The sequence below is a fragment of the Oreochromis aureus genome, linkage group 1 (genome assembly GCF_013358895.1).
Source record: "Oreochromis aureus strain Israel breed Guangdong linkage group 1, ZZ_aureus, whole genome shotgun sequence".
In the NCBI taxonomy this organism is placed as follows: Eukaryota; Metazoa; Chordata; class Actinopteri; order Cichliformes; family Cichlidae; genus Oreochromis; species Oreochromis aureus.
The window spans coordinates 33468168-33478992 of NC_052942.1; the positions used below are offsets into that span (position 1 = coordinate 33468168).

The following is a 10825-nucleotide window of genomic DNA, read 5'->3' on the forward strand; positions in this document are numbered from 1 at the left end:
TACATATTCTGTGTGAAGATTTTTATTTCAGGAACAAAATTTTGTGTAACAGTAGAGACAGAGTGGGGGCATGCTTCGCTCTGCCTGTCACAACAGTCTAATACAAAAAGCTTTTTCTCTCACAGTGGTAAACGAACAAACATGGAAACGACAGCATACTAGACAGTCACGATATTCATAATGCGAGAACAAACATACAGAGTGCTTCAGCTCGACTGCGTGGGAGTGACCAGCTGCCACTGCGGGACTCCTGTCCACGCAGCTCCTGAGCTGATAAGATAGATAATGCTGTGGAGTCAAGGGGAAGTTATTGAGGTCACTCAGCTCAGGCAAAATTCTTCTTGAGGAAGTTGATTAGTCCGTTGGTGGAGGAGTCGTGGGAGTGGACCTCAGCAGTGTCCTTGAGCTCAGGCTCAATCTTCTTGGCGAGCTGTTTGCCCAGTTCCACTCTAATAATGCGTATGTGAGGGGAGAAGACATGAATACAAGAGATATGATGGGTTCAGTCATGTGTTAATACATTTTGGAAAATCTGCAAAAATGTATCCACAGTGCCTCAATCTGAAAGCTGCACAGTATAACATTAGGCGTCAGGCTGCTCTTAATGCTTGCTTATTTGAGCACAGCAGCCCCTGGTGTTCAAACCTTTGGGTCGGACAATGAGAAGAAAGTTGGCCTAAAGTGAGGGAGAGGGGGTAAAACTGCTTGTTTCGGAAAGGGGATGAACTGAGTGGCCTACACCAAGGCCTAGTAAATGTTAAATAAGGTTTATTCTGACTGTGAATCATGCAAAATTTCAGCAGAGTCCAGGAATAAACATGTGGAGCTGTGAATTAGCACAAAAGAGAGACTTTTATTAGGAAACTTGTTGTGTGTGCTGAAAGAAACAGACTCACCCCCACTGGTCAAAGCTGTTGATCTCCCACATTAATCCCTGGACAAAGATCTTGTGCTCATACATTGCTGCAAACATGGGAAGAATAATCACAAATTCAACAAATGAAATGAAAACAAAGAAATTGTTTGTTTTTAACTAAATTGAATTTCTGAAGCAGCACAATAGAGCTGTTCAGAATAAATCCTGCTCAGTTAGTTTCCCATCACAGGTACAAACACACTGACTGTTACTATGCAACAGTGTGCAACGTCCTGACTGAAGCTCAGCTGGAAATTGCCGCTCTTTGGCTGTTTCAGGAAATTCCCACTGTGTGATCATTACCACCACTGTCTCGGATATCATTTATTATTGTGCAGTCCAGCGCATTAAAAAAACTGTAGAAATTATTTCGTAATGTCTCATTTTCAAATAAAACTAACTGGGTTACATTAGATAATGGTATATGTAGAATTAAATTGATTAAAACGATGTTTAAAAGGACATTCAAGCTTGAAAATAAATTGTTATTGGTAATGTTACCAATGATAAAACAAGTACAGCGACAAAAGTGGTTTACCTATAAGTACTCCAAGTGTATATGGATTCAGTTTCTTGAAGATGATTGAGTTGGTTGGTCTGTTTCCCTGGAATACCTGCGGTGATCAAATAGAAACATTTTAGAATACAATTCACTATTTTGCAAAAATGTTTTTTTTAACAAAGTATGGATTGCCATGTCCATACATGTCACTGGAGGGCACTGTCCCCCTAACACCAGCTGTTCATGGAAAGTTAACTTTTTTAGCTATAACAATGACTTGACTTTAATTGTCACAAAAATCAAAAGTCCAATTTAGACACAGATGTAAACATGGTACTTAGCTGTCAGGACTAAAATTAAATATTTAAGATGGGTTCAAAAGTGGGTCATTGTCGTTTCAGTTAACCTAAATGTCCACCCACCATGTGACCATCTGAGATTTGCTTTTTTCTATTAGGCAATTCCTATTCCTATTAGAAGCTATAGGATACTGGAAGCTTTTATTTATTTATTTTGGTGAACTGAAATGACACAAGTGAATATTTAGTAGACAACCCCTCATTTCTTTAGGTTGCATATACATGTCTTTGGGGTTTTAGTACAAAGCTAGATCGAAATTTTATTTGAAATCAGTGTGATTGGACAGGCAGATGATACAGGATGACATTTTTAAAAAAATATTAAAACATGAATGAAATTCTGTTTTTTTTAATGCAGTTAACTCTGCTTTTCTGTTGCAAAATAAGCTTACTGGCTTTTGGACAGTCAAAACTGATTTTTTTTCACAAGCTAGGGTGTTATGCTAGTACATTATAGCAAGAAGGTTCAGAGTTTGATTCTTCTGGTTGTCTGAGGAGTTTGAAGATGCACTTAAATGGTTTCTGAAAAAGTCTGCATCCTTGATTCAGACTGTGTTTGTTCGCGGTCCTCTTTAGATGAGATACATGTAAGCTAAATCATCAAAGAAGTCCAAGGCTATTTATTCTTCAGATAAAATCAATAAATGCCTTTATTGTCAGACCATGGTCACATTTAACCTTAAAAAGAACCTCCAGTGCATTTCAGCAAAAAAGCCTTCAGCAAGCCTCCAGGGTTATTTGAAAAAGAGAGTGCTTTGGACTTCTTTGATGTTTTAGAGTTTGCAAATATAACGAGGAGAAAAGGTGTATTTTCATTTTTCAGCCAAATTTAGACATAAAGAGAGATGTATTTTTTTAGATGTCTTTTCACTTTTCAAAGTGACACAGTTGTCTTCAACATCTGTTCACAGAGTTTTTACTGGGTGAGTCTCTCTAACCTGCTGTCAAAACAATTTGCAATCGGGTTTGTAAATGCAACATGAGAGGGAGTTCTCCTCTTAAGTTTAGGTTTAAGTTTGTTGCTGTTACATGCTTTCAGCGGTGCAGCAGGTTCATTATCTTTGATAAGGTAGTTTCTCTTTATTCTACGTACTTTGTGTGGTAGGATTTTCTCCAGAGCCTCCCCACTCAGGCCGCTTGCCTCCAGCTCCCTTTTGGCCTCTTCGGTAGTCTTACCTTTCATCAGAGCCTCTGTCTGAGCCAGGAAGTTGGCCAACAGGATCTACGGTCAAATGAAACGGGCAGTTTTAGATACAGTGTATTTCCTACATGATTAACAAACAGATAAGTAACAAATTAAATAATATATTTAAAATGTCTCAGTATCTGGAACTGAAAGAATTCAGCACCATTCTTCTAAAAGATACTCCCTCATTTCTGGGACACATCAGTCCAAAATCTCCTGTACTTGTTTAGCTGGCGTGAGATCTGGCAACTATACCAATATTTTCTGCTTATAAAATGATTCAATGACCCCTAGTGCCCTTTGAATTGGGGCATAGTGATCCTGAAACTGATTGCTCCCATAATCCCATAATATCCTATAATAATAATAATAATAATAATAATAATAATAATAATAATAATAATAATAATGCATTGGATTTATATAGCGCTTTTCAAGGCACCCAAAGCGCTTTACAATGACATTATTCATTCACGCTCACATTCACACCTATACAATAAAGGTGATCACTCAGAGCAACTTTTCATTGATTTGCGCTGACCCTTTTTTCTAAGGACATGAGTGGAATCAAACCATTTTGCCAAAATGCCCCCACAGCATAAAAGAACCAACACGTCCACTGCAAAGATCAAAAGTTCAATTTGTTGCTGCGTCTTTAAATAGATGTTGGCATAAACTGGTTTGACCACTATGAGAATTTAGAAGGAAGCAGAAAATAAATTGAGGGTCAGTGTCTTTCACCTCAGCTCCAGTGCACAGCTTTTGTTCTGATGGTAATGTCAGAGGTCTGGAGAACACTGATGACTAGTACACAGCATGTTCCTCATCTTTATAACTTGCGTGGTCTGTCACTTCATGGCTGAGTTCCTGTGGTTCCTAAATGCTTCCACCTTATAATAACTGAATGTTACAATTCAATTCAGTTTTATTTATATAGTGCAAAATTACAGCAACAATCACCTCAAGGTGCCAGTGCAATATCATATATGTTGCCAAATAACTTGTCTTGGAGCTTTGAGAAAATGCCCACAAAAGTTATATCAGAACATGCAGCTCTCTTGGGAATAGTTTATTGTTTATTTATTGTTTTAATAATTTCTAATTCCACCCCAAGCTCTACCACTCGGACCCTATCATAAAACCATCATTTGAAGTTTATGCTTTGGACTTTCATCTCACAAATCCAACAAGCAGCCTCCGCCAACCACCATTGAAAACAATTAAAAACAGCTCTAAAATTGGTCTCTTTATCTAGCTTTATTAAATCTACTAACATTATACATCCTATTAGCTTGTATTGCTGAAAAGGTGGTGTATTGGCAATGCTTGAGATTTCTTCAGAAAAGTAGCGCTTACGGTTGACTGTGAAATATCTCGGAGGAAAGAAATTTCACAAACTATCCTGTAGCAACAGTGGAATCCTATTACAGTACCAGATTTCAAGTCAGTGAATTCTTTAGGACAACCCATCCTTTCACAAATATTTATATAAGTAGACTGCATGGCTAGGTGCTTACAGGGAAACTAAAAGCACTGTAATTCTAAGATTAAGCGGTATGGCTGAATACTTTTGTCTATACAGTCTAGTAGAGTAGTCTAGGATGTGGTCAAACTCATTTAATATCCTAAACAAGAGACAGACATCGCGATATCTGCATAAATGCTGTTTTAGACAGAAACCTCTCTAACATCACTGATACCTTGTGGTGCAGGTTGTCTCTGATTGGATGCTGAGATTGAGCTGGAATCAGGAAGTCACAAGGCACCATTCGAGTTCCTGAAATGAACATGTTGAGTCGCATTAGTGACAAACTTAACCAGGTAGCAAACTGGATTAAAGTCCTTTAGTCTGTGGAATACATACAGCCCAATTTGATCCTGGACCAGTAAGATAATTCCCATTCTTTAACTGTATATAAGTTTACTCTGAAGAGTTTCACCTGCACTGAAACCATAATATTTTAAATGAAAACACACCTTATCACTTTCCCTCACAAATTTTGCTAGACAATAGAAATGTATATTTCTTGGTGAATTATTATTTTTTTCTTATATGCTGAGTGATACAAACAGAAAATGGATAATCACCAGCCTGAGGTGTCTTAAGACAGCTGACAGCAATTTCAATGATATAGCTCAGATTTCCACATTCACTTAGTCTGTCAATTAAATGTACATTAAAATTTACAGATAACAGTGCAAAGGCACCAAACCTAAACATGCAGAGTTTTTGTAACTAAACTACAATAGTATATACTGTTTTTATGATTCAACAACTCACCAACCTCCAGAAATACTTTAACCACACAACAGCAGCATTAGGAGATTTTGAGTAATTTTCTCACTTTGCAAAGCCACCCACGGTCCCAGCTGGACATTTTAATGTACTGGTTTTGGTACACAGACTACATATTTGACAACCCAGGACCAGAAAAACCACTGGCTGAATCAAATGAATGTTGCTGCTCTCAGGTGGAGTTACCTTGGTGGATGAGCTGGTAGAAGGCATGCTGTCCATTTGTTCCAGGCTCTCCCCAGACTATTGGCCCAGTGTGGTAGTTCACACGTGCCCCATGATTAGTAATGTACTTTCCATTTGACTCCATGTCACCCTAGACAACAAACACTCTCAATATACAATGACTTTTTATATTATTAAAATGATCAACTCTATAAGTTGATTTTAAATAATGTTTTGGATCACTTCTGCACTGTGGGGACAGACCTGTTGGAAGTAGGCAGTGAAACGGTGCATATACTGGTCATAGGGCAGCATGGCCTGGGTCTCAGCATGGAAAAAGTTGATGTACCAAATGCCCAACAGAGCCAACAGGATGGGAGCATTCTTATCCAGGGGAGCAGTACGGAAGTGCTTGTCCTATATATGAAAGGGTAAACCTAATTTACCTTTATGTTTTCTGTATCATTCTTTAGGGAAACAATCATTCATCAATCAATCAATCATCATAAAAAATCATAATTTTTCAATATCAGGCATGTGAAGAAGTGACACTTTGAACATCTCATTATGGTGTACCCACCATCCAGTGAGCTCCTGACAGAAGCTTCTCAAAGTTGTCAAAGCCTGGAGATCAGATGCACAAGAAAAGTTAAGTGATGCTGTAGGCTTTTAGCACTGTACTTGGGATGAATATGATTGCTGGTCCACACATATAAGTTTTCATATATGTTTTAGCAATGATTTTAGATACTGACATAAAAATGCAAATATGGACCCAGGTAACCTTGGTGTTCCTATAGTTTAAGCCCCAGCGAGCTCCCTGAAATGTGTGGGTGTGTTTACTGTACATACCAATATGCAGGGCAATAGCCATTCCAATTGCAGACCACAGGGAGAAACGACCACCAACCCACTACAAGAAAACACACAAAAATTATAGAATTTTTTGTCCCATTTTAATGAAAGGAAGCCAAGGTTATAATTACACATATGCAATTAAAATAAACACCACACTTGATCTTTATAGCTTTGATAAGTAGTAGCAAGAAATGTATGATTTGCTTCAGTCTTTAATCTTTTCCAAAAGTTCTTTTAGGCATTTTTTCTCTCTTCCTCTCTCTTTTGGACTGAAAATACTGTAGACTAGGGGGGGGGGGACAATTAATTTTTCCAAGGGGCCACATGAGAAACTGGAACTGATGTCGAGGGCCACATCAATAAGCTTAACTGAGTTTCATTTGATTTTAATTTTAGCTCTTTATAAGCTTATTGTGGCAGCCCTGTATAACAGTCCCAGTCTCCCCTTTGGGAAAATTGATTGCCCACCTTTGCTGTGGACTTGTGCATGCAACCATTTTCTCCTGACATAAAGGCCACATTATAGCTCTTACCTTTAAAATACCAACAATGTAACCAAATGCAGCTCTCTGACCTTTGATGCAACTCAGCCTTTACAGTAACCTCTGCAAGAGAGAAGGTCACTACCAATAATAACTGAGCCTGAAGAGAGGGGCTTCTGATTACCCGGCAGCTGCTGTTCAGAGAGTCTGTCCCACCTACTTCACAGGTCAAAAGTCTGCTTTATTTATAGCTTCTACTCTCGCTCCATGGCACTGTGTGGATGTGAAAACCCTGTATACAGTGTGCGTTTTAAAGCTCAAAGGGCACTCACGTCCCAGAACTCAAACATGTTCTCCGTGTCGATGCCAAAGTCTTTCACCTTGGGCTGAAAAACAGAAAAGTTAGGATTAGAATGTGTAGATGCAGCGAGAGGCTTATTAACCCTGGAAAAATTTGGTACAACTTACACCATTGGTGGAAAGAGCCACAAAGTGTTTGGCGACAGCAGCTTTCTGTTGAAACATACCAAATTTCTAATTAAGAAAAATATCATTTTAGTGTAGTATTGAAACTATGCTGTGCAGGATTGCTGCAAACTCACATCTTTGGCATGTTCGAGGAACCACGCTTTGGCCGACTCAGCATTTGTAATTGTCTCTTGGGTGGTGAATGTCTGTAGGAATACATAGATGATCATGTAGCAATTTATAAGGAACATTCTGTCCGTCTGTGCTTAAAGATTTAACAATAAATAAATATTCCTCATCTCTTCATGAACAAGCTACCTTGGATGCAATGATGAAGAGGGTTGTCTCAGCGTTGAGCTGTGCCAGGGTTTTGGTGATGTGGGTGCCATCAATATTGGACACAAACCACACACGAGGTCCATCTTTTGAGTACGGCTTCAGGGCCTCAGTTACCATCAGGGGGCCCTACAGGTCATGGTAAGCAAAATAAAGTCATTCCTATTTGTATTATAATTATTATATGTAAGATAAACAGATCTTTCCAGAAAATCTACTCACAAGATCAGATCCTCCAATTCCAACATTAACAACATCAGTGATGGCCTTCCCTGTGTAGCCCTTCCACTCGCCGCTGCGAACTTTCTGCAGCACATCAATCACAAACATTATTTTTGTGGGTCTATAAACTGCTGATAGCTGCATCAAAAATTCATGAGCAGGGCTACAAAACTGACATAGTGGATTGTTTAAACTGTGGTGTGGAAAAGCTTTTGTTGTGATTTTGTGCCTTTATTTTTGGGTTACTCACATGACAGAAACCCTTCATTTTCTCCAGAACCTTATTAACATCTGGCATTACATCCTTGCCATCCACCATGATGGGAGTGTTGGAACGGTTCCGCAGAGCCACATGGAGCACAGCACGGCCCTTCATTTCCACAGCACCGGGAGATAAATGTTAATATACACAGACTCTTACTATCAGCACTGGGTATTTTTCTGCTGGCTGCTTACACTGCTTGTGAATGAGAAGTGAATGGGTTTTTCAGATTGCATTTACTGTACTTAGTGTTCATTTTTAAGAGAAATAAAAGAAAGAGTGTGAAGTGAAGTTATGACTGTTTAACAACAAGCACCTCAGTGAAGTTTATCTTCTCTCCAGTAAACATCTTCTCTCTGGCAGCCTCAATGCCTCTTGACTTGGCCTAATGAAACAATAAATATGAATGCTATGTCAGTAACAATTTGGGATGTTTCAAACTTATGAGCAGTCCTTCAAAGAAACACAACTTAAGTGAAGATGAAGGTTGTATCTGACGAATGGACCCCCACTTTCTGCTTGATAAAAGGACTGATTGGCTAATGATTTGGTAATTAATATAAACAGTTTAAAGGCCACAGATCATTTAAATGTAAATTGAATTACCAGGTCAACCAACATTTTCATAACTTCCTCTGTGATGAGGTTCTTAGAGTAATCCAGAAGAATGTCTCCATCCTCAGTTTTCAGTGTGAGGCTATTGGAGAAAAGGTGAGGATATTTTCTGAGTATCAGTATCCAGACAAAAACTATCACTTTGTCACTGTGTTGAGGTTTGACATGTATGTAATGAAGTCACACAGAGGACTGTTATGTGAACATGTCAACAGATGATAAAACAGAATTAACATTAACTTACTAAATACATCAAACGTAGCTAAATGTATTCTGTTCATGTTTTATACCTGAGCTTGTTGAATCTCTCCTTGTCAGCCTCAAACATGTGCCTCATATTGAGGCCCAGGGCGTGGGCTGTGTACCACTCCTGCAGCTTCTGAAAGTTGGGGTCCTGAGTGAGTCCCATGCTGTCCAGAGAGGGGGGCTTGCTGTGCTCCACTGTGCTCAACTATCTTGGCTGAGTGCGACTGAGCAGGTCAGAGAGAGAGCTTTTTGAAGGGCACCCAGTCTAGATCTAAACTCGCCCCTCCTACAAGAGACATATAATATCCATGACCTGAGCGTGTCACACTTCCCCACTGTCTTGCAGGGTTAGAGTGCATGTAGTTCACTGTGCTGCACGGATCATCACACAGGCCAGGTAATGTGTAGTCAAATTGCCAAAAATGGCCAAAGTTTAAAATAAGAAGGTCAGTGGATGACATAATCAAGTCTCCAATTTCTTTTCACTTGTTCTGTATCTGTGAAATTTCAGTGAGAGTGGACATCTCAGAGACAAAGAGCACAGCAGTGAGCACAGCAGCCCCTTCCAAATTCTGTTTGTGAGGGGAAGCCAGTCACAAAAAATGGAAGGTGGCCTTAAATGTTAAAACTCAGTTAAGTTACAACTCAGTTTATACTCATTTAAAACTGAGTATAAGGGTTGCATTTATGCCCAAGGTAAAAAGGAATGATATTAACGCAACAAATTTTCATTTTATAATAAATTACTAATTTATTATAAAATTAATTATTATTTTTATTTTTATTATTATTTTTTATTATTATAAAATTAATTATTATTAATTACTATTTACATTTAGTAATATTCTTGCCCAATAATATGTGGGAAAAAAGAAACATCCAAACTACAGACTAAGCTTTTCTCACAGGTTTCTCATCCAAACCTGCATTGTAGTATGCTGCACTTAAGTTAAAAAAAAAGCATATTGGCTTGTTACTAGTTATGCCTTATTTAGCATTGCTGTTGTACAGCTAGTAAAAAAAATAAAATAACTTAGCAGTAATAAAGATTAGTTTACTAATATTTCACAGGGCTAACACAGAAAGACAGGCGACCATTTATGTTCAGCTAGTTCATGGTAAATGTGTGTAACATAATGTGTTTTTATATGCATGATTCCAGTATGTGCATATTTTATATAGCACATAGCGATGAAACCACTTGACCTAATAGTGCAAATTGTGGCTCCTCTTTAATTATCTAAATCTAAAAGTTGTAACCCTTGTCGAGACACCGCAGATCCAGATCAAGTGCAGGCTGTATCCTTTAAAGCTGTGCAGGTATCTGCTACCTGGAGAGGTTGGATCGTTAAAGACAAGTTTGTGGACCTTAGCGCCCCCAAGTGTTCTTGTTTAATCATGAAGTACAAGATGTAACATTCTCTAACAAACATTAGGGGGCGAGAAAACCCTATCCAGAAGCAGCATTAAATTGCGCTGGATTTTATTTTATGTTTTAATCTTTATTCCATGTAGTCACAAACTTCTTCTACACGTCAAGCAAAAGATATAATGCGACTTTTTCTCAGCTCATTATTTGGGTTCTCTTTCATTTGAATAACTAGGTTTCCCTACTTTTTAAATCATGATGTTTGATGCTTTCCACGTTTATTCTTACTTCGTGCCTTTTACTATATTGGTTATATTTATATTATTTATAGTTATAGTTATTATTTATATTAGTTAGAGTTATATTACAAAAAACAAAATTGAAGTGTAAGGTTTAGAAACTAAATTAAACAATATGATAACGCAATCTTAGATTATTTTTACATGGTATTTTAATTGGTATTGAAGGCGGTATTGTAGGAAGACGAAATATACTGATACAATATTGCTGATTGACGGTTTTATTGTGAAAGTCTCAGCGGAA

The 10825-nt window shown here is 38.1% G+C and overlaps 1 protein-coding gene across 1 annotated transcript; it reads right to left on the minus strand.

Annotated features, from left to right (window-relative positions):
- On the minus strand, nucleotides 1-9136 carry gpib (glucose-6-phosphate isomerase b). Its single transcript, XM_031746597.2, has 18 exons — nucleotides 8958-9136; nucleotides 8659-8749; nucleotides 8369-8437; nucleotides 8041-8160; nucleotides 7791-7874; nucleotides 7551-7697; nucleotides 7367-7438; nucleotides 7233-7277; nucleotides 7097-7150; nucleotides 6277-6337; nucleotides 6005-6048; nucleotides 5689-5841; nucleotides 5446-5575; nucleotides 4664-4740; nucleotides 2871-2999; nucleotides 1455-1530; nucleotides 897-963; nucleotides 1-449 (listed from the first exon to the last, which is right to left on the minus strand). Exons 1-18 carry the CDS (start codon nucleotides 9074-9076, stop codon nucleotides 326-328), a joined length of 1662 nt encoding a protein of 553 aa, XP_031602457.2. The 5' UTR covers nucleotides 9077-9136; the 3' UTR covers nucleotides 1-325.
- Between the last annotated feature and the right edge of the window lie 1689 nt (nucleotides 9137-10825).

Coding starts and splice junctions, on each gene's coding strand:
- gpib (XM_031746597.2), bottom strand. CDS start 9,076: ATGGGACTCACTCAGGACCCCAACTTTCAGAAGCTGCAGGAGTGGTAC. Junction 8,161..8,368: donor AGAAGATAAACTTCACTGAG/GTGCTTGTTGTT, acceptor GTGGAAATGAAG/GGCCGTGCTGTGCTCCATGT. Junction 6,338..7,096: donor ACATGTTTGAGTTCTGGGAC/GTGAGTGCCCTT, acceptor GTTTTCTTGTAG/TGGGTTGGTGGTCGTTTCTC.